The sequence below is a fragment of the Magallana gigas genome, chromosome 10, assembly GCF_963853765.1.
Source record: "Magallana gigas chromosome 10, xbMagGiga1.1, whole genome shotgun sequence".
Classification (NCBI taxonomy): Eukaryota; Metazoa; Mollusca; class Bivalvia; order Ostreida; family Ostreidae; genus Magallana; species Magallana gigas.
Window position 1 is genome coordinate 36,797,383 of NC_088862.1, and position 24,670 is coordinate 36,822,052.

Sequence of the window (24,670 nt, forward strand, 5' to 3'; positions counted from 1 at the left end):
GAGAAGGTGTTCTTCCTTTATCAACATATTCTGTATTTAACCCAACTTTTTACTGCAGCACTTTCACCGCCATTACTGGTTGCTTTCTGCAACAATTGGGATTGGATGCTGATGAATAAATGCACAATTCAATATCTGTGGCAGACGACTGGTGAGTGATAGAGGGATATACTTATGGCGTCCGGGTAGGGCCGTACACAAAGGTTAAACAGTGCGTGGTGAAAAAACCACCATATTTAATTAAAGTAATGTCACTGCAAGGAAATGAAGTGAGGAGAAAATAACATCACAATCATATTAAATAGTTTATACCAAACTGTCTAAACAATTGCTACAAAAACCAAATTAACAGAACAATAAAAAGGTAAATATGACATTAACATTGTATTTTGTAATTGTGATATTTGTATCCCCTAAGAAAGAAAACAAACATTAAACAGCTCTGAATTGTTTAAACTTATCTACAATTCTGCATACTGATGTATATCGTCTCTGAAACATCGAATGTATTTATTTACAAGTAGTAATTTCCGTAAATAAATTATACTCCAGCTTTACGTATGTGTTCATATAAACTACAAACTTCCGACTAACGAAAACACTTACAAGCTAGACTTAACTGCGCAACAGAAACGTTACCACTTTACTTGCTATGTGCATGTAAACAAGAGTGTGTCTTGAAAAATATTAATCTGGTAAGTTAAATGTGCATTGTAGTTTATTACTAAGAACTATACGATTCATAGGTGTAGATGTACATGTATTTTTTTTAGTTGGCGTGAAAAGTAAGTTTAATATCATGTATATTAACAAACAAGACGTTACTTTATATTTTTTGATTCTAATAAACGTCCATACAACAATTTCAGGAAACAGACATAAGACATATCCTGAGGTTCCATGATGTACATAATGACTGAATGCCTCTCCAATACGTAGTGCTTCAGCATATTAAAGATATTTGCCACTGATAGAGTAAGTAAATGATACATCAGTGTGGTTTGCTAAACATGAGAGAGAGATGGACAGAGAGGCGGACAGAGAGAGAGAAATAGAGAAGAAAGAGACGCGGACAGAGAAGAGAGAGAAAGAGAGACAGACGGACAGAGAGCAATAGATGGACAGAGAGAGAGATGGACAGAGACAGACAGAGAGAAAGAGGGAAGAAAAAGAGACGGAGGGACGGACAGAAAAAGAGAAGAAAGAGAGTTCAAATAAAATAGACAAAAATATATGCATGTGGTCATAGAGCAATGAATGGATAGAAGTAATAATCTTGATACTTAATAAATGATATGATTTGTTTTTCCCGGCTGTCAAATATCAAGTTTTAAAAGTGAAGAAAAATGATCAAAACAAGGAAGTTAGAATGAAGAAGAGTGAGTCAGGTTTTGAAGTCTGTCTGTATCCTCTCTTTCTAACAGCGGCCATTAGAGCTTTAGTGAATGGGCAGGAAAGGGATCCTTCACGCTGGAGATCGACACATATTATCGTTGTTTCCTCGTCTGGTGCAGCCATATTTGCTGATCTAAATAAAATGAACACATGTATCTGCCTGTAGCTGCTGAGGTATTGAACACGGTCTATCATTATATGGGATAAGTTCAAACTTATAGATATCCAAAGTACGAAATGTGTCTTGGTGCAGTATTTTTAGCTCACCTGAGCCAAAGGCTCAAGTGAGCTTTTCTGATCACAATTTGTCCGTTGTCTGTCGTCGTTGTCGTTGTCGTTGTCGTCGTCGTCGTCGTTGTAAACTTTTCACATTTTCATCTTCTTCTCAAGAACCACTGGGCAGATTTCAACCAAATTTGGCACAAAGCACCACTAGGTGAAGGGGATTCAAGTTTGTTCAAATGAAGGGCCACACCCTTTTTAAAGGGGAGATAATTGAGAATTATTGAAAATTTGTTGGTATTTTTCAAAAATCTTCTTCTCAAAAATTGTTAGGCCGGTAAAGCTTAAACTTGTGTGGAGGCATCATCAGGTAGTGTAGATTCAAGTTTGTTCAAATCATGGTCCCCGGGGGTAGGGTGGGGCCACAATTGGGGGATCAAGTTTTACATAGGAATATATAGAGAAAATCTTTAAAAATCTTCTTCTCAAAAACTATCTGGCCAGAAAGATTCAAATTAAAATGGGAGCATCCTCATGTAGTGTAGATTCAAGTTTGTTCAAATCATTGTCCCCGGGGGTAGGGTGGGGCCACAATTGGGGGATCAAGTTTTACATAGGAATATATAGAGAAAATCTTTAAAAATTTTCTTCTCAAAAACTATTAGGCCAGAAAAGCTCAACTTTGAGCGGAGGCATCATCAGGTAGTGTAGATTCAAGTTTGTTCAAATCAAGGTCCCCAGGGGTAGGGTGGGGCCACAATTGGGGGATCAAGTTTTACATAGGAATATATACAGAAAATATTTTAAAATCTTCTTCTCAAAAACTATCAGGCCAGAAAGACTCAAATTAAAATGGGAGCATCCTCGTGTAGTGTAGATACAAGTTTGTTCAAATCATTGTCCCCGGGGGTAGGGTGGGGCCACAATTGGGGGATCAAGTTTTACATAGGAATATATAGAGAAAATCTTTAAAAATCTTCTTCTCAAAAATTATTGGGCCAGAAAAGCTCAAATTAAAATGGAAGCATCCTCAGGAAGTGTAGATTCAAGTTTGTTCAAATCATGGTCCCCGGGGGTAGGGTGGGGCCACAATTGGGGGATCAAGTTTTACATAGGAATATATAGAGAAAATCTTTAAAAAATTTCTTCTCAAAAACTATTAGGCCAGGAAAGCTCAACTTTGAGTGGAGGCATCATCAGGTAAGGTAGATTCCAGTTTGTTCAAATCATGGTCCCCGGGGGTAGGGTGGGGCCACAATTGGGGGATCAAGTTTTACATAGGAATATATAGAGAAAATCTTTAAAAATCTTCTTCTCAAAAATTATTGGGCCAGAAAAGCTCAAATTAAAATGTAAGCATCCTCAGGAAGTGTAGATTCAAGTTTGTTCAAATCATGGTCCCCGGGGGTAGGGTGGGGCCACAATTGGGGGATCAAGTTTTACATAGGAATATATAGAGAAAATCTTTAAAAAATTTCTTCTCAAAAACTATTAGGCCAGGAAAGCTCAACTTTGAGCGGAGGCATCATCAGGTAAGGTAGATTCAAGTTTGTTCAAATCATGGTCCCCAGGGGTAGGGTGGGGCCACAATTGGGGGATCAAGTTTTACATAGGAATATATAGAGAAAATCTTTAAAAATCTTCTTTTCAAAAACTATCAGGCCAGAAAAGCTCAAATTTGAGTGGAAGCATCCTCATGTAGTGTAGATTCAAGTTTGTTCAAATCATGGTCCCCGGGGGTAGGGTGGGGCCACAATTGGGGGATCAAGTTTTACATAGGAATATATAGAGAAAATCTTTAAAAATTTTCTTCTCAAAAACTATTAGGCCAGAAAAGCTCAACTTTGAGCGGAGGCATCATCAGGTAGTGTAGATTCAAGTTTGTTCAAATCAAGGTCCCCAGGGGTAGGGTGGGGCCACAATTGGGGGATCAAGTTTTACATAGGAATATATACAGAAAATATTTTAAAATCTTCTTCTCAAAAACTATCAGGCCAGAAAGACTCAAATTAAAATGGGAGCATCCTCGTGTAGTGTAGATACAAGTTTGTTCAAATCATTGTCCCCGGGGGTAGGGTGGGGCCACAATTAGGGGATCAAGTTTTACATAGGAATATATAGAGAAAATCTTTAAAAATCTTCTTCTCAAAAACTATTAGGCCAGGAAAGCTCAACTTTGAGTGGAGGCATCATCAGGTAAGGTAGATTCAAGTTTGTTCAAATCATGGTCCCCGGGGGTAGGGTGGGGCCACAATTGGGGGATCAAGTTTTACATAGGAATATATAGAGAAAATCTTTAAAAATCTTCTTCTCAAAAATTATTGGGCCAGAAAAGCTCAAATTAAAATGGAAGCATCCTCAGGAAGTGTAGATTCAAGTTTGTTCAAATCATGGTCCCCGGGGGTAGGGTGGGGCCACAATTGGGGGATCAAGTTTTACATAGGAATATATAGAGAAAATCTTTAAAAAATTTCTTCTCAAAAACTATTAGGCCAGGAAAGCTCAACTTTGAGCGGAGGCATCATCAGGTAAGGTAGATTCAAGTTTGTTCAAATCATGGTCCCCAGGGGTAGGGTGGGGCCACAATTGGGGGATCAAGTTTTACATAGGAATATATAGAGAAAATCTTTAAAAATCTTCTTTTCAAAAACTATCAGGCCAGAAAAGCTCAAATTTGAGTGGAAGCATCCTCATGTAGTGTAGATTCAAGTTTGTTCAAATCATGGTCCCCGGGGGTAGGGTGGGGCCACAATTGGGGGATCAAGTTTTACATAGGAATATTTAGAGAAAATCTTTAAAAATTTTCTTCTCAAAAACTATTAGGCCAGAAAAGCTCAAATTTGAGTGGAAGCATCCTCAGGAAGTGTAGATTCAAGTTTGTTCAAATCATGGTCCCCAGGGGTAGGGTGGGGCCACAATTGGGGGATCAAATTTTACATAGGAATTTATAGAGAAAATCTTTAAAAATTTTCTTCTCAAAAACTATTAGGCCAGAAAAACTCAAATTAAAATGGAAGCATCCTTGGGAAGTGTTGATTCAAGTTTGTTCAAGTCATGGTCCCCGGGGGTAGGGTGAGGCCACAATTGGGGGATCAAGTTTTACAATCTTTAAAAAAATTCTGGGAAAGTTTTCGGTCCAAAACTCAGTACTTAGTGTGAAAGCACAGGTTATGAGATTAAAGGTAGATTTAAGTTTGATGAAACCATGATTCCCTAGAGAATAGTGGGGCCACGAAATGGGAAGGGGGGGGGGTTATAGGAATAGAGAAAAATATTCTTACAGGTACAACAACAAAAGGGGCTTGGTATTTACCAAAAAATAAGAGGTGGATAAAAACTGGCAGATTTTCAATTTTTTTTTAGCAAGATCTACTGTACTCAGTTGTCAAGATATTTTGATACTGTAATGCTAATTTGATCAGAATTAAGGCAATTGTTGCTCAGGTGAGCGATGTGGCCCCTGGGCCTCTTGTTTTCTTTAATGCTACCAATTCCTTAAATCGGATTGAAAACATTTACCATAATTATAACGTACAATCACTTCTACTAGGCGGGGCTTAGATATACAATAACGTTCACAGTACTGTACACACACATAACACTTAAATATTATTTTTGGAAACATTTAAGCAAATAATAAATGATAAATGTTTGCAACCAGAAATCTATTCATGTAGCATCCATTTCACAAAATTATTGAATAATATACTTGTAACTCTAGGAGATACAAAATTGTTTTGAACCAATTTCCGAAAATTCCGAGATCAAATTCTCCAACGTAACAGTTATCACCCCTCTCACTTTTTGAAAGGATGAAAAATTGCTTAAATATGGTAAATTAACTAAACGACATTTAAAAGAAGTTTACACGAATTTAACCCCCCCCCCACACTTTAAAAAAAATAGTAGGCATAGATCGACTAACACTTGGCGCCAGATCAGTCCCTCTTACTAAGCCCCCCCCCCCCACACACACTCCCTTTTAAAACCTACCACATCTCCAAAACCCAAGCCTAGTAGTACACCCAAATCGAGCAGCTCGGTTAATTTGATTATGCCTATCATGGGAAACACTATTAGTGTTGATATCTTTCTTATGACTAGGTTAGGTAAGGCAACAAATGATTTTAATCAACTAACGCAATTAACTGATGTGGTTGCTGTTGGCGGTGAAGTCCACCGCAGTCTTGGTGTTTTATCCAGTTGCCAGTTTCTTTTGATGGTTTAGTTTTTACACAAGATTGTCAGGTTGATGACAAATTCTATCAACCGTTTTAAATTGGGCTTAATTTTTTTTATAGCAAGTGATGCTCTTCTTGGCATTGCAGAGAACACTTTCTATTTTAAAGACCCTATTTCTAACTATGTCCTTGCAATTGACATTAATTCCTGTCAGGTTAAGTTTATCAAACAGTTACTGTCAATCATGGGTGTGTCATGGCAATAAAAGGGGCGTGGTCACGATTTTGGTCAAATTCAATTTGTCTGTTTTTATTAACTACAATGCTTTAGAAATGCTTTTCTAATGATCAACATTTGAGAGTCAGTCGTAGAGTTATAAGCAAGATACATGTCCCACAATTGTTTGTCATGTAAACAAGGCTCATGCCTTGTTTTTGTTTACATAGGCTTAATATACTGGTAAAAAAAAAATTTCAAGCTAGTATGTCTATGTTATTATTCATTTAATGCATAAATTGGCAATTCCTTACGTTTAGCACATTCATTTTAGGTCTTAAATTGGAATTTTCAATTCAATATTCAAATTGTAAACAAAAACGTTTTTGAAGCAAAAAAATGGTAGCCCTGTAACTCGCTTGTAGCTCAACAAATGACACTCAAATTTTTGGTTGCCTATTAAAAATGCCTTACTGAAGCATTGTAAAAGTTAAAATTGGAAAAATAATTTTTGACAAAAAACCGTGACCATGTCCCTTTAAGGTATTAATCTCAAGTTCATTAAAAGGTGCTCATGTTTTGTTGGAACTTTCACAACCCCTTCCTAAGAGCCAAATGCTTGGTTGATAACAACTAGATTCATTATATGCAAGTCATCAATCCTACAACTGACCCAATTACTCTCTCAGCAAATACATGCATTGTATCTGCCACAGTTGTCAATCCTGATACTGTACTATCTCTAGACAGCCCAACACCATGCACACTCTGACCACCAGCTACCACAATGTTGCCCAATAGATTGTGTTTTCTCTGACTCCGATCTTAATCCCACATCCCTCTAGCTTTTCTAAACAAACATAGATCTGTGTTTGCATCAGAATTAACAGAGTTAAGCAACAGTTACTGTGCTGTTTAATCCTATCGCATAGAATTTGGTGATGTATTTCCTCTCTGACAGCGCTTTTATCGACAGTCCTTAGAAGTAAATGCTGAGATGAATAGACAACTAGAAGAGATGTTACAAGCCAGTATTATTGAAGTGTCAACAAATATGTGGCTAAGTCCAGTTTTCATGGTTAAAAAGAATAATGCCAACTTCGTTTTGCGGTAGAATATAGAAGGCTTAACTCTGTCACAAACAATACACATTTCCTTTACCTCGTTTAGAAGATGTTTGTGACACACTTAGAATTTCTAAAGCACAATTTTTTTTACTCTGGACTAAGCTTCTGGTTTTTGGTAAACACCCATGGATCTTGAAACTGTCCACAAATCAGCATTCGTTACTTCTACTGGTGTTTATCTGTGAAAACGTTTGTCCTTTGGCCTTGTTAATGCCCAGGCTAGCTTTCAGACACAATTACTTAGGAATCTTAACAATAAAACCTGACTTGTCCATGTAGATGATATCCGTGTCTTCTCTGGCTCCTTTGAACAACGCACTCAGCATTTGGATTAAATCTATTTTCGCCATAGTTCAGCGGGTCTTACATTGCAATATACCAAATGCTCTTTTGCTCAACGTCAAGTGCAGTATCTTGGTCATGTCAAGACAGATGCTGTCAAGTTATTCCCAAAACCAAAATGAAAGAAAAATGGCAGAATTTTTCTTGGCCAATGTTACATGTCATACACCTTATAAAATTTGGTTTTAATGTATGGATACAGTTTGTGTTGACCATGTTTGAATTAATTAAAAGACAGAGGGTTAAAGGACAGGTGACACAATCACAAAAACATTGACCAACAAGTTGAATTGTGAGTGGGATACAATTTCTGCAAAATTGTCCTTACTACTCCCATCTATTTCACAGCTATTGCTGAATTACTGAGCTGATAAGACGCGTGACCTCAATATGCATATCTGAAGCCTCTGAGATCGGAAACCTTCGGTGCGACGTAATAGCCGACACACTGCTTATTCGCTGTATCTTTCAACCATAGGGATTTCTAAATTGCTCTTATCTAAAATCTGAAGTCATTAACTTTTGCTCACTGCTATTTAAAGTTTGAGAACCCAGTACATAAACAGAGGTATTCTAAGCTTAGAAACCCCATTTCTGTTTCATCAGCAATTATGAATAGGAGTGAAAATTGTGACCTGTACTGTTAACTTTCCATTGATCTATATACTTCATGCTGGAAAAAATATGTCAGATGTTGGATTTTTAAAAGATAAAAATCATCAAAAACATGGAATCACTGTTTCTAAAGAAAGGATTTTGTTTTGTCAACACATAGTAAGTGATAATGTATAGAGACTTTTCGTAACCAGGAATTTCACTGGATTTTAAACCCTAAATAAACCCTAATTAAGTTAATTGGACTTAATAAAGGATTTTTTGATTTAAGAAGTATTACCAGAAATCCTGGTACCTGTAAGCAAATATGTTTGTAAATTTCTTTAGTTCCACAAAATCAGGGGTCTACCTTAATCTCAATACTAATAACCGAAACATCTTTTAATTTCATTTTTAGTATGGTATTTGATCATGTTTCTTCATTAAAATTTAATTAAAAGAACTACCAATTTTCATAATCAGTAAAGACTGAAACAGTAGTTTTTTAACCTAGTATTCAGGTTTTAAAAACGTATTAATCTCAGACTCCTTGAATTTTATCCAAATATAATTTGATCAATCATTCTTTTAATAGTTTATGAAGATCATTTTTTGGTAGTACTTCTGAATTGTGTATAATTTATTCTCTATTGATCAAACTTAAAAAAAGCCCCAAAACAAGCTGTTATGCACACTGATGACTTCTTATATACTGACATCAGATTCAGATGGACAATGAATAATTTTTTTCTACAGCAACACAAACTGTTACAAATAGTACACAAAATAGGATTTGTATGTGATATAATTAAAATCTAACTCATCGTGCTCCCAGTAGAGTTTTTTTAAAGAAAAAAAATATTTAGATCAATATCAACTTATTCAAATCAATGTTTGGATCTGCATGATTGAATTAATATGCATATTCAAACAATTATAACTTCAAACTTTACTGAATACTGACAATCTGAACAAGTGGTTGCCTGTCTGGCTGATAATCTGCTATAAATGATTATCAATCACAGAATCTTCAGATTCATTCTAATTTAATTACTTTTTTTCAATTTCTATTACCACTATCTTATGTACACAAAATTTCTCAAAAACTCCATTAACCCTTTAACTGCCAGAGATTTTAGAATTTTTATTAAAAACTGACAACTAATTTTCAGGTCAATTTTTTTATGTTTTCTAGCTACTTTTACATAATATAACATATATATATATTCTGAAAGGTAAAATGTTAAAGTATCAAATTATGCAAAGTTACATGACGTCTCCGTTGCCATAGCAACTAAAGACGTGCTTAAATAGAAACGAAGGCTATTTTTCTCACTTGTGTCCATATAATATATTCAAATTGCAAAATATCTTTAATAAAGGAGGAAATTTTAATTATACCCTGTTTACACGAGTCAGTTTAGACTTTAACTAAGACAACTTCAATCTGGTACTTATGTAATACTTTAATTCGAACACCCCCCCCCCCCCCAAAAAAAAAAAAAAAGATTAGGGAGTTACTTGTAAATCAACTGGTCCGCCTGTTTGTCTGTGCAATCATGTCTGGCCAATATCTTTCTTATCAAGAACCACTGGAAGTTCATACTTCACACAAATATTGTTATGACAAAAATATGTGACATGACCTTTGACTCAAGGTCATTTGGTCATGTTCAAGGTCACTGACAATTTAAGTTCGTAATTTGTGTCAGGTGCATATCTTTACTATGGAAAATCACTGGAAGTTCATACTTAACATAGAGATTGTTATTACCAAAATAAGTGACATGACCCTTGACTCAAGGTCATTTTGTACAGTTCAAGGTCACTGAAAAAATAAGTTCATAATTTGAGTCAGGGGCATATCTTTGCTATTGAGAATCACTAGTAGATTATACTTCACACAAATATTGTTATGACTCAAATAAGTGACATTACCCTTGACTCAAGGTCATTTTGTACAGTTCAGGGTCATTAACAAAATAAAACAAATTCATAATTTGAGTCAGGGGCATATCTTTGCTATTGAGAATCACTAGTAGATCATACTTCACACAAATATTGTTATGACTCAAATAAGTGACATTACCCTTGACTCAAGGTCATTTTGTACAGTTCAGGGTCATTAACAAAATAAAACAAATTCATAATTTGAGTCAGGGGCATATCTTTGCTAGGGAGAATCACTGGTAGTTCATATTTCACACAAAGATTGCTTATGACAACAAAAAGTGACAAGACCTTTGACTCAAGGCCATTTCATAGAGTTCAAGGTCACTGACAGAAAAAGTTCTTTCGTGTTGCCTTTATCCTTCTTAGGAGAAACTGTAACAGTTTTATTTTACAAGACGACTTTTAGATTGTGTTTTTGCAGGGGTGGGGTGTTGTTTGTGAGCTTGCTTATGGTGTATCTAGTTTCGGTTTAATTTTAAATGAAAAAACAACAATCTGTTTGAAATTTAAGAATTTTGTAATCAGTAATCATGGTTAATGAATAAGTGATAGAGTACAAATTTCAATGTTTGCTTTTTAGAAAAATGAATGTAATACAATGACAGTCATAAAGACACCATCATTGACAAACATGTAAATTGCATATGTACTTGCGTCAACAAATTTACATCATTTTTATTTTTATTCTTATTTAGTACACTGATACACAAAGGGTTTCTGTCTAAAGATTTTACTTTCATTTCTTAAACCAAGTACTACTGTATACAGGGAAATATTTCCTATTCAATTTTCTACCCTTTCGCCCTTGGTGTCAGCAGTCAAATTTAAAACTGGGGGAATTCCAATATTTGAAGTATCTCTCTTTAAACACAATTATGTCTGGGCGAATTTAAGATGGAGCGAAACTGTTTGCAAGTGAATAATTGTAAAAATAACATGGGACAACAATTACCCTGTATACAATAAATAAAACCAAAAAATGGTCATTACACACACATGCATATCAGATTGTGTAAAGTAAAGCAATAATTTACAATGTCAGTAAAATTAGCCAAGAAAAATTATCTAAGAAGGATCTTCAAAACATAAATTTTATTTGTTATGGTTACTGAATAAATTACTAAAAACATGATGTAAAGAAACACATTGAAAGGTTTGGTACAAATTAATAAGTGGCTTCCGAAGCAAATTAAAAAATTCTCACCTACCAAAAATTTTTCTCCACAAAACTTGAAATTCCTAAATAAACCGATGGGGGGGGGGGGGGAGCTAGTGCTAGTATACCTGTGACTCCAATTTCGCAATATTTCCATCTTTTCAAGGTAAATTTCGGAATTATCTTTCCCTCGAGAAAAAGTTGGGGGGGGGGACACGGGCTGAATCCTCTATGATGCTATGTGCCCAATGGTTACGTCTAACTTTGCAAAAAGTGGGGGGGGGGGGGGCGCATTTAAGTTCCTGTTAGTTACATTTACATACAGTGTATACACAGAAGTATAGCTGAATACACAAACAAAACTGTGATTATACAAAATCATGTAAACCTAAGGCATGTACAACTAATCATGAGGTAATTGATTGTGAATGTGGTACATTTGAAAACAGGCACCTCTACACAAGTAGATGTTGCAAATATTACAACCAAATATAGTTTCATGTCTTTGACGTTGAGAACTGCACCATCTGCATCGCCTCTTTTTTTCACCAAGTTTAACATTCGCGTGTCTTGAAATACCTGCCCTGGAAACCGAAGGACCATGTGGCTGGACTTTTCGTAATCTTTTACGACTTGAGAAGTCCCCAATTAAGCATTGTGCAATATCCAGGGAGAAGTCATTCAAGGAATAGTGCTTAGTAGGCTTTGCTGTACCCGGAGTGTTCAACCACAGAAGGAAGCTGTTTATAATAGAGATTTCAAATATGAAATTCATAAAGTACTTCCAGAATTTCTTTGAGGGTCTTCCGACAGGATTCTTTGATCTGTACTGTTGGGAGCGGTCCACCCCGGAGTAGTTCTGCTGGTAATGTTGTATTGGAGGAGGACGCTGAAGAACTACAAGATCACCACCCCTCCTGTGTCGAATGGCGGGTTCATCCCCAAGTGGGTTTGATGTAGTGGACAAGACATGCACCTGAAAAAGCATGCATTTATGTCATATAATTTTATTCCAGATTTTCCTATAAAGTACAAGAAACCTGCGTCAGAGTTAATGCTCATTGTTACCAAGTTGAACACACAGAGAGATGTATCAGGTTCACGCCTATACATATAACGAAGGTGTTAAAACCCTCTGCATTATAAGCAGTTGCATAAACTATTGTGATAAAAAATTGATCAAAAATATACTGGTTTAGTATATACAAGGATAAACAAAATCTTACTGGTTTATTATCATTCCAAACAGTAATGACCATGTTTTCATGCTGCACTTGCTTGGCATCCCCACGTTCTAAATTAGGGTTTTTCAGTTCAGTGGGAAATCCCCTCCTGTTTGCCTTGATGGTCCCACATGCATATATTCCATACTTTTCCAGGCACTAGACCAAAGGAATTGAAGTGAAAAATCTGCAATTTGTAATATAGTAAGTTGTAAAATAGTTCAAAAACATAACTATTTTTTGCAAGAAAGCTAAATATCAATCCTGGTAAGCAAACAAAGAAAGGATAAGTGTATTGTAATACAATTTATACAAACCTGTCAAAAACACATGATGACCTTTCCATTTAATGTCCTTGCACAAATGTTTCACAACTCTCTCTCCCAAGCTTTGTCCTTGCATTTCATCAAATTTTCCAAGGTAGAGCCGATAATCATGGGTTTAGCCATTTGGCTCACAGCACATCCATATCTAATGAAATTCAACATTATATAAAATTGCAGAAAAAAGTTTTTAAAAATTATTTATTGAGAGAGAGAGAAAGAGATACTTATAATAAAGAGAGAGAGAGAGAGAAAGAGAGAGAGTACATAATCATCAGATATATTTCAAACTCCTAATCAGAGTATTCAACACTATTGTTGCAAATTAGTAATTTCAATAATTTTTTATCATATATTCAGATATTCTAATTGTTTCACTTATTAAACATGGTTTATGAACAGGCACACACTAATAAAAGGCTACACTTATTGTAAAATTTCAAATTCATGTTTGATTTGAAAATCAAAATAAGCCTTACATATAATATAAAAAACTGAAAAATTGTAAATAAATTATATATAAACATTTCTTTGGGTGTAAATTCAAATTATCAATACCTTTAGACCCCTTTTTATTTGCTTGCATGGAGTATATTGTCGAGCAAAATGGTGACCCTTGTATCTCACCATTCCCTCATCAATACTTTGGCATTTTCCTGGTTTATTATATTTTTTGAATGCTTCCCTTGTTGACGTTATGAGGGGTCGAATCTTATGCAGTCTAGAAAAACAAACCAAATGATATTATGATATTGCAATACTGTTATTATGAGAGTGTAAAAAATATAGTATGTGTAGTACACCTGTCCAGTCAATCTTTCACTGTTATCTGCTCAAGGTTCTCAAACGAATGCTCGACATACTAAAATGAATGATTTCAAACAAGCCAAGTTCACTCGCTCAAAAGAATCACATAAACTGAAAGAAAGTATGTACCTGTCATACTGTGGAGACCCAGGAGCTCCCTGTGTACTGTTGTCATTTACATGTAAATAACGAGACAGCATGGCAAATCTATTTCTTGTCATACAGTCTTTAAAACCTTGGTTTCCTATACAAATTAGAAAAATCACAGTAATTCTGATAAATTTGTTTACTAGGTAACTCTATTAGAACATAATGAATACAATCTTCATAATATAATATCAGTGTGTTGATATATATAAAATATGATTGTTCGTGCATATACATAAACTGATTTGCTTTTGTTCTTTATATTATCTGAATTGAGAAGTGGACAGAGAATGCAGACTGACCTCTCTTTCTCTCTCTCTCTTACTCTCTCTCCATGCAGGGGGGGGGGGGGCTAGACTTATAATAGAAATTTTGAGAAAAAAAATTTATGAAATTATGGTTATGTTATGTCTACATCATGCTATGTCTAACTTTGAAAAAAAGTGAGGGGTCTATGCCAACCCCCCCCCCCACCCCCGGTTCCTATGACATGAGAGCTAAATCACAAACATGTCAATTTCATTCTTATGATATCTACTTATGAATTAACATATTATACAATTCAATAAATAATATTTACAAATACTTACCAATGTATTTGTTATCAGACCAGTACATATGGATATCTGGTAATTGGTTTATCCCCATAAGAATCCATAGACCAAAGTATGCCCTGACTTCAGTTTCATCTGTTGGAACCCAATCAGGGTCGGGCTGCCCTGTACTTTCCGCCGTCTGTGCTGCATATTTGTTGGTTTCCTCGGCTATCTTCCCGAATATGGCTGATGGCAGCATTAGCTGGAAATACCGGTACACGTGATCTTTGGGATCAAGAGTATGACATGGGCCATGATCTTCTCCAAACTCCGCTATTTCCACATCATGAAGGTCACTAGACCAGAAATCGTCACCAATATCGCTCAACTGACTGTCCAATGTGCACAGCGATGATTGTGTTTCCTGTGAATCGGATTCACTGTCGGTGTCAGATGAGAATCCCTCGTTATCTGAAACGTTTACATTGATGTCTGATCCATCAGAGAGGGAACCGTCCGAGTCACTGTCCGCGCTTTCGTCCATTATGTCGATAAATTTTCGCGCTGTTTACATGAAAGTCATAGCAACCAGGCCAAGGGAGCTAAGTCATTCGGACAACGCGGCAAGTGTAAATGATGTGGTCATTGTGCAGTTGATAAACAAAAATGATATTCCTTTTATAAACATTGGAATTAATAAAAACAATTTTGAAATAAACATTTTTGCAGAACCATTTGTTTCATTGCAAATCCCCAAAATCAAAAATAAAAATGATGTACATATAACTATATACTGCAATATATTGATTTACCCTGCAATTTGTATACTTTTATGAATTGTCATACAAAGTCTTATACTGAATATCGTCTATATTTTTTTTCTAGAAAAACCCCCCAGATCGTTTATTTTATCTCTTGCTTTTATTTAGGAAAAACAAAAACTTGACTTGATTCAGGTGGAATAATGTCGCGCTTTGTACTCGCAGGCACGGTCTGACTCAAAGCAATTTTTAATGAATTTTAGTACAAAATTTTAAATTAAATATTTTATTTTTATATCAAATATTCTAAATTTAAAAAATAGTATCACATTTACTGGATTAATTTGCGTTATTGTCAATTTAATATAAGATGCGTAGATTGTTTATACAGCGTGTATATGTCAACCGGAAAATGGCGTCATTTTTGTTCGACTTCTAAAACACCGAGATTCCCATAAACAAATAACACATTAACACTTATTTCTATGTCGAAATGCTTGTAGAGACAAATGTAGCAAAAATTTCAAGCTTTCAAATTTTGATAAACATTTTTATCAATGGCGTTTAAAAACAAAAGTACGACTGACGGAACTTAGCACAGAATCAGTCGACCCAGAGCGAGTTTTTGAGATTTCTGTTCGAAAATACGATATGCAATCCAAGTTTTCGGTAATTTCTAGACGTCGTACAAAAAAATGAAAATAGTAAAAAATGTTTATTTTCTATTCTACTTTCAAAAAATACAAACCGTTTTGCTACAGATCAGTTATTAACAAAACGCCAGCATTTTATTATCAATAACTACCAAAAGGCGTCAAAAGGCGTCTATGTGCGTTAAAGGGTTAAACAATACTACATCATGAAATCTTGTACATTCTATAGTCTTACTACTTTGTTTTAAGGAGAGGGTTCATACACTAAACTTTTCAATAAAATATGCTTTTAATAAATTCACTTTAATCTGATAGTGCTTTATTTCAAAAGCATAATTTGCAACACAAATACACTATCCTGTACGTGTAAATAAATCCTAGTCCATTGCTCTGTTTTCTATGTAGCCGATAACTGACTATGTCATCTTTGACGAATAACGCACATGGGTTTCTTATCTCATTAAAGATCGGCAAAACTAGGAGATCTGTTGCAGCTGGGATTTTCAGCACACTTAATTGAGCTGTGTGTTCTCATCTGATGCTAGTCAAATGGAAAAATTGTTATAAACTGATTTATATTTATCAAAGAAAATGTTTTTAGAAGAAAATGATTTTGTGTCACCTGTCCTTTAAGTATATTAAACTTCTTAAGAATTTTTTTCTTAAATTCAGTAAAAGGAACATTTCATATAAAATGATATTCATCTTCTATCTCTGAAATACATGAAGGACATAAACGTCTCTCTGATGGAACATTGCTGTAACTACCGGTTTCGGCGGAGATGATATTCGTAATTTACATATAACAATGAAATGTATAATTATATAAGTGAGGAAATAGAGAGGGAAATTTATAAAAAGGACATGTTCTAATCAGATGATAGCTTAATTACATTATAAATGTATACATATTGCCAACATGTAGACAACACGGTTATGTATATTTTCTGCAATGTCGCCACCTTCACATCCCAAATGAATCATCAAAGAAAGTATTTTATTGTTTTTTAATACCACAATGTATTGAATTTATCAATAAGTGATTAAAATTATGCCGACTTTGTCTTCGGTTTTACACAGTGCTACGTTGATTTGTTTAACCGCCTCGGCGAACAGCGCTATTCAAAACTTTACAGTTCCGTTCCTATACTGTGGGTATATGATACAATGAAATGGGGATTTAATCAGAGGACATGTTCTAATTAGATGATAGCTTAATTACATTATACATGTCTACATATTGCCAACATGTAGACAACACGGGTTATGTATTTTTTTCTGCAATGTCGCCACCTTCATATCCTGATTGAATCATCAAATAAAGCATTATATTGTTTAAATATACACTCGGTGTTAGTAATATGAACAATACATGGAACTGCCATAACACGTTTTTTTGTTCGCTTTGTTTGTTACAAGCAAGATACAGAGGTAAGAATTGGTTGTTATGTAAACAAAGCTCGAGTCTTATAGTTGTTTACAAAAAATGTAATGTAGAAAATTACCATTTCTTAGACAAAATGACATGCATAAACAATTTAAACTAATTCAATATCTTCATAAATACTATTATCAACAAAAGAAAGATAAATTTGATTGAAACTTACACCAATACAACACATATTTTAAAAAAGACAATATTGAGCTTTGTTTACAAACAAACAATTATGAACACTGTATCTTGCTTATAATTTGATATTTGACTTCTATATTTATCAGTATAAATATTGAAAATGGAAAAATAAAATTTGAAAATTTTAAGTCAAATCGTGTCCAAGTCCCTTTAAAATATACTGTCCGACATTTTGTAGGGAATTCTTTAACGAATAGATATGATTTAACGATTTTTTTTTAATATTCATATCAAATTGGTAATATAAGGTTGATCGTTTCACGTTACATATTTCCAGTGCAAGCATAAGGGAAATATACACTGAGTGTAAATATACTGCGATCTCTGCCAGGACCGGGGTTCTCCCGAGAAATTACATTCACCTTCCATAGCTAATATTAATTTTTAAAGACACGTTTATTATTATAAACTGATGAACGTCCTCAGTATTTAAGCAATGGTCCTTGTACAGGCAGGGGCATCGTTTTTGAAAGTTGAAGGGGGGGCAGAGCCCTCCTTGAAGGCCTCCTCCCCCTGCCCCCTCCCCCTGATGCTACGTGCCTGTTGTATGTTGAACTAAATGATTTTTTTATGTAATGTTATAACATATATTAAGTCCGCTTTTATTCAACTATATACTAAACATCTCTGTTTTTAAATGAATTATGAAAAAAACTCAACTGACTATATATTTATAGAAGCGAACAGGGATAAAAATGTAGATTAATGTTTGTTGTACAGTTGTCTGATAGATTATAAACTAAATGAGCATTTGCTTGTTTGTTCCGTGTTGTCTATTGTTGCAACTAAAATGTTTTTCATTTATTGCATTAATATCTAACGTATTAAAAGTTGTCAACCTTTTATCGCATGAACATGCACAAGGATGTTTACTAGTATTATAAAAATGGATGTGGGTGTGTAGCTTGTGCGTCTCTTTTCTATATACTGTTCATTATGTCAATTTCACTTAAATTTATAACACATTCAAAATCAATTTTTTTAACAGATAAAAGACAGTTTTGAATAAAAAGGTAGTGAAGTTCAAGCCACGCCCCCCCCCCCCCCCCCTGCGATGCAATACCGCAGACAACAACAAAATGATTGAGCAAATAATGTTTACTACCAATCGGTCATATGGTCTAAAAAAAAAGTATGTAATCCACTAGGGCCAAACCCGTTTTAACATTAATTTCAATGTAACCATAAATAAAGACTCTTTATTTATGGTGACATTGAAATTAATGTTAAAACTGGCTTGGCCCTTGTGATGTAATCTTAAAACATTGCATGGATATCTATTTGTATATTGTAAGCTAAAGTTGTCCGATCCAAGGTATTTGCCATTTACATAACGATTTTGTTTTTAACTTTCTGCCATGATGTTAATTACATTATACATGTATCCCAGGTTACTTTTTCCATCACCTTTTAACGAATTTATACGACAATACACATACTTGTCAGCCAGAGAAGTTCAATCCATACAAGGATATAATTGCAGGATTTCTTCATTTATTAACAATTCAATCTGTTTTTGTCCTATAGATTTGACATTTCTGGAGAAGATTTATAGTAAGAAATTTACATATTTCTCCTTTCGGTAGGCTCTCGGAACGCATTGTACAGCTTTAAAACATTATGATCCGGATGTTTTTAAGGTGGTATGGGACACTTCCATGTTGTGACGTATTGTTTATTGAAATAAACATGATTTTTAAAAGCTATTTTTTGGTTAAGTATTGTAAAACTTGAAAATTCTAAACCGGTGAAAGTTTTTCAATTATATAGTACTTTAATCCACATTAATATCGACAGATGTCCCATACCACATAAATGTCTTTTGCAATGTAAAATCCCCATTTGATTTAAAACACCGGTTGTGTATTGAAAGACATAGGCGTCGGGGGGGGGGGGGTAGCTACCCCCCGGGCCTCCTCTCTTTTTTGTAAAGGTGGGTCTAACCATTAGGCACATAGCATCAGGGAGGGGGCCACCTCCCCTCTCCCCCAACTTTTTCTCGCAACACACATAATTATTCCGAATTTATATAAAAAAGATTGAAATATTGATAGTGATGTTAAAATTTGTAGTCATACGTATACTTACCCCCCCCCCTCCCCCCACGCATTAGAGTTTTTATGATTTGGAAATTTGTTTTTATTTGTTTTTATTAGGGTCTTCCGTTTCCAACGGAAGACCCTATTGTTTTTGTTACATTGTAGGTTTCTTTTTCTCTATTTTTCACTATTATTCTTCTTTACATTTTTCGTAAAACTCAAATATCTCAAATATGCTACAATGGATTTTATTAAAATTTTACGAATAATACAAAATATTAAGGTCTTTTATCATGTACATTTTTGTTGATGACGTCACTTCCGGTCGGAAAATTAGTAACACTTACATTTCCCGCGAGAAAAAGTGGGGGGACTAAACCCTCTATGATGCTATGTGCCTAATGGTTAGGTCTTACTTTGCAAAAAAGCCCCCCGGTGGGTACATGTATATGATGTAGTGAGATGTATATATAAGTAAGAAATTAGAGAAAGGATTTTTATAAAAAGGACATGTTCTTATCAGATGATAGATTCTGTCATGTCGCAACTTTCATATCCCGCATGAATCATCATAAAAAGCATTATATTGTTTAAATATACGTTCGTTGTCAGTGATATTAACAATACTTGCAACTGCCATAACACGGTTTTAGTTCGCTTCTGTTGCTAAAATATAATGTTCGACATTTTGTAGGGAATTCTTTAACGAATGGATATGATTTAACGATTTTTTTTACATGCATATCAAATTGGTAAGATAAGGTTGATCGTTTCACGTTACATATTTCCAGTGCAAGCATAAGGGAAATATACACTGAGTGTAAATATACTGCGATCTCTGCCAGGACCGGGGTTCTCCCGAGAAATTACATTCACCTTCTATAGTTAATATTATCTTTTAAACACACGTTTATTATTATAAACTGATGAACGTGCTCAGTATTTAAGCAATTGTCCTTGTACAGGCAGGGGCATCGTTTTTGAAAGTTGAAGGGGGGCAGAGCCCTCCTTGAAGGCCTCCTCCCCCTGCCCCCTCCCCCTGATGCTACGTGCCTGTTGTATGTTGAACTAAATGATTTTTTTATGTAATGTTATAACATATATTAAGTCCGCTTTTATTCAACTATATACTAAACATCTCTGTTTTTAAATGAATTATGAAAAAAACTCAACTGACTATATATTTATAGAAGCGAACAGGGATAAAAATGTAGATTAATGTTTGTTGTACAGTTGTCTGATAGATTATAAACTAAATGAGCATTTGCTTGTTTGTTCCGTGTTGTCTATTGTTGCAACTTAAATGTTTTTCATTTATTGCATTAATATCTAACGTATTAAAATTTGTCAACCTTTTATCGCATGAACGTGCACAAGGATGTTTACTAGTATTATAAAAACGGATGTGGGTGTGTAGCTTGTGCGTCTCTTTTCTATATACTGTTCATTATGTCAATTTCACTTAAATTTATAACACATTCAAAATCAATTTTTTTAACAGATAAAAGACAGTTTTGAATAAAAAGGTAGTGAAGTTCAAGCCACGCCCACCCCCCCCCCCTGCGATGCAATACCGCAGACAACAACAAAATGATTGAGCAAATAATGTTTACTACCAATCGGTCATATGGTCTAAAAAAAAGTATGTAATCCACTAGGGCCAAACCCGTTTTAACATTAATTTCAATGTAACCATAAATAAAGACTCTTTATTTATGGTGACATTGAAATTAATGTTAAAACTGGCTTGGCCCTAGTGATGTAATCTTAAAACATTGCATGGATATCTATTTGTATATTGTAAGCTAAAGTTGTCCGATCCAAGGTATTTGCCATTTACATAACGATTTTGTTTTTAACTTTCTGCCATGATGTTAATTACATTATACATGTATCCCAGGTTACTTTTTCCATCACCTTTTAACGAATTTATACGACAATACACATACTTGTCAGCCAGAGAAGTTCAATCCATACAAGGATATAATTGCAGGATTTCTTCATTTATTAACAATTCAATCTGTTTTTGTCCTATAGATTTGACATTTCTGGAGAAGATTTATAGTAAGAAATTTACATATTTCTCCTTTCGGTAGGCTCTCGGAACGCATTGTACAGCTTTAAAACATTATGATCCGGATGTTTTTAAGGTGGTATGGGACACTTCCATGTTGTGACGTATTGTTTATCGAAATAAACATAAATAAAGTGTAACTATATAAGTAGTTTATTTCCAAAAATGGTCACCTAACTCCGTAGCGCAGTGGGTTAGAGGGTTTACTACGAACCTGTAAATCATGAGTTCGAATCCCGCTGGGGGTTTTACAATTTTTACCTTTCCAAATATTTTTAAAAGCTATTTTTTGGTTAAATATTGTAAAATTTGAAAATTCTAAACCGGTGAAAGTTTTTCAATTATATAGCACTTTAATCCACATTAATATCGACAGATGTCCCATACCACATAAATGTCTTTTGCAATGTAAAATCCCCATTTGATTTTAAACTCTGGTTGTGTATTGAAAGACATAGGCGTCGGGGGGGGGGAGGCTAGCCACCGGGCCTCCTCTCTTTTTTGTAAAGATGGGTCTAACCATTAGGCACATATCATCAGGGAGGAGGCCACCTCCCCTCTTCCCCAACTTTTTCTCGCAGCACACATGATCATTCCGTATTTACATCAAAAAGATTGAGATATTGATAGTGATGGTAAAAATTGTAGTCATACGTATACTTACCCACCTCCCCCCTCCCCCACGCATCAGGGTTTTTGGAAATTTGTTTTTATTTGTTTTTATTAGGGTCTTCCGTTTCCAACGGAAGATCCTATTGTTTTTGTTAGGTTTCTTTTTCTCTGTTTTTCACTATTATTAAGGTCTTCCGTTTTCCAACGGAAGACCTTATTGTTTTCGTTCGGTTTCTTTTTCCCTATTATTATTATAATTTTTTTTTTTACAAAATTTGTGCGGGCGATTTCTCGGAAATGGCTGAGCCGATTTTCGTGAAACTTTCAGATCTAATAGATATTTATCCGATCTGAATATACATTTTATTTTGATGACGTCATTTCCATTCTTGAGAAAATGACGTTTTAACGATTTTCAGAGGGTCGGCTTGTCCAGGGATCCTTTCCTAAACGGTAAAAGATATTGAGTTCAAACTTCAGGGATTGTAGACAAAAGATTGTAGATGTGCAATTTGGCATTCATATTTGTCATGTTCAAAAGGCGTTAAAGCTCGCCTGGTCCCGAAAATTGAGACTAAAATATTCTGTCTTTCCCATATATGTCAAGAACGGTAACGAATTTCTAAACAGTTATTGAACCAAATTTGTGGAACTTTAAGTGACCCTTTATTTGATATCAAGAGAAAGGGGCTGGCCCCTCAAATTAGGGGACCAAAGGGCTCTAAAATCTTTCATCTGTAGCTCTTTACTGAGGGATATTTTGTGAACTGTTATAGAAGCAAAAGATGCTCAAAATTATGCACTTTACAAAATGCAACCTTCAGAATTTAGTTCAGCAGCTCAAAAAAGGAGATAAGGGACCGGTCCCTAAAACGTTTTTCCCCCAGATATCTCAAGAACGGTGACGAATTTCCAAACACTTGTTGAACAAAGCTCTTATCCCTGAAACAAAATCGTATCTGGCTTAGAATGTAGACCGTCATTTTCTATTCTAAATCATGTTTAGCTGTTAAATAGCAAAATCAAGATCGAACATATATCTCAAATTCTAAAATCAGACGGAAGACCTCCTTGTTGCTCGCAACGAGATCGTGTCTAGTTATCCTTTTTTTCTTAACATTTTTCTTAAAACTCATATATCTCAAATATGCTACAATGGATTTTTATGAAAATTTCACGAAAAATACAAAATATCAAGGTCTTTTATCATGTACATTTATGTTGATGACGTCACTTCCGGTTGGCCGTTATATTCGTTTTTCTTTTTGTATGAAGTGATCTTGTTCACCCTTTTCGCAAAAACGATTAAAGATAAAAAATTGAAAGTTTCAGGAATGATAGATTTTTGAATTTCTAGGGCCGATCAGGTAAAACTACGATCGTCCGTCACTTCCGGTCCGCTCAAACAGCATTTTGGGGAAATTGTGTTTAAAATTTTTTTTAAATCAAATAATCTACAATTTTTTTCCTATCAGAATATGTTTTAAACTTATCAAATTTTAATATGAGCAGGTCGTTCGTCACTTTCGGTCGTCACCGGAAGTGATTCTAATATTTCGATTTTTAGGAATTTTAAAGCATGTGCGTTTTGTTGACATGTTTGTACTAAATTCAAAACTAAAAACCGTCTTACAATCGGACAACGCATTGCAGAGATATTGAAGATTAAAAATGACGTTTTCCGGAAATCTGCATTTCGCAGTGTAGGTTGAAAAATTAGTTTAAAAGGAAGTTAATATGATAGTAAATCGTACCAAATGTCAACAGTTTAATTGAACCTTATCAATTCAAAATCAAACGGAAGACCCACTTGTTGCTCGCAACAAGGTGCTTTCAAGTAATTCAGGCATTCTTGAGAAATTAAGCGTCAATGTTTTAAAGCGAGAGTCTGAGTAGCTCAGTCGATAGAGTCGTGGACATGGCCCAAGTGACCCGGGTTCAAGCCCCGATTGCCGCAAATTTTTTTTTTACTATTTTTCGCTTTGATCTACGATATTATCTTTGAAGTGATAAGTTTAATTTAATCTATTCAAAAATCGGACGGAAGACCCACTTGTTGCTCGCAACGAGATCGTGTCTAGTTGTTATTTTTATTTTGCTTGTCAAGATTTCCGATGATAAGTCTACCCTCCCACTTTCAATTTGCTTCCGACGCCACTGAATGGGGATGTTTCAAAACAGAAAATTTGGATTTAAGAGAGAGAGAGAGAGAGAGAGAGAGAGAGAGAGAGAGAGAGAGAGAGAGTAAGTATATGTTTAGAGAGAGATATAGAACAAAAAGGACAAAGTGCGGTTTTATGCATTTTTTGCCCCCAAATTTAAGTTTTATTACAAGCTTTAAAAATAAGATGGAAGAAACATGTAGTTAAATTCGTATTGAAAATAAGGGTGTAAAAGTTTATCACCAAAGTGACGTCTTAATGTTGAAATGATGTCATGAAGATTGCCTTATTTTGATAAATTGATGTTTTGTAGCAAAATGTGGGTGTTTTCTGCTGGTTTTTCGACTAGGAAACATCGAGCGCAGGCTTGCTCAAGTACCATTTTTTAGCATAATGTGTATATTTATCTGAAGAAAAACATATGTTAAAATCGTACTTGAGCAGACCTGCGCTCTATATTTCCAAATGCAGAATATAAACCAAAAATGAGCATACTTTCGCTTGTTTGCACAT

The 24,670-nt window shown here is 34.8% G+C and overlaps 2 protein-coding genes across 2 annotated transcripts in view; one reads left to right on the top strand and one right to left on the bottom strand.

Annotated features, from left to right (window-relative positions):
• Positions 1 to 444: 444 nt before the first annotated feature.
• The window catches only part of LOC117683909 (uncharacterized), a 275,259-nt gene continuing 251,033 nt past the window's right edge, over positions 445 to 24,670 (top strand). The window contains exons 1-2 of the mRNA XM_066072952.1: positions 445 to 695; positions 870 to 975. The gene's annotated coding sequence lies outside the window, so the exon portion shown is untranslated. The remainder of the gene's footprint in view (positions 696 to 869; positions 976 to 24,670) is intronic.
• On the bottom strand, positions 12,852 to 15,655 carry LOC117683919 (piggyBac transposable element-derived protein 4-like). The gene is made up of 4 exons (XM_066073446.1): positions 14,278 to 15,655; positions 13,670 to 13,784; positions 13,292 to 13,454; positions 12,852 to 12,881 (listed from the first exon to the last, which is right to left on the bottom strand). Exons 1-4 carry the CDS (start codon positions 14,765 to 14,767, stop codon positions 12,852 to 12,854), a joined length of 798 nt encoding a protein of 265 aa, XP_065929518.1. The 5' UTR covers positions 14,768 to 15,655.

What these genes read in the sequence shown, in the direction of transcription:
- LOC117683919 (XM_066073446.1), bottom strand. Translation starts at nt 14,767, where the DNA reads ATGGACGAAAGCGCGGACAGTGACTCGGACGGTTCCCTCTCTGATGGA. An exon ending in GGGTCTCCACAGTATGACAG is followed by an intron (nt 13,455 to 13,669) that starts GTACATACTTTC and finishes TTGTTTTTCTAG; the next exon opens with ACTGCATAAGATTCGACCCC. An exon ending in AAATAAAAAGGGGTCTAAAG is followed by an intron (nt 12,882 to 13,291) that starts GTATTGATAATT and finishes GAATTTCATTAG; the next exon opens with ATATGGATGTGCTGTGAGCC.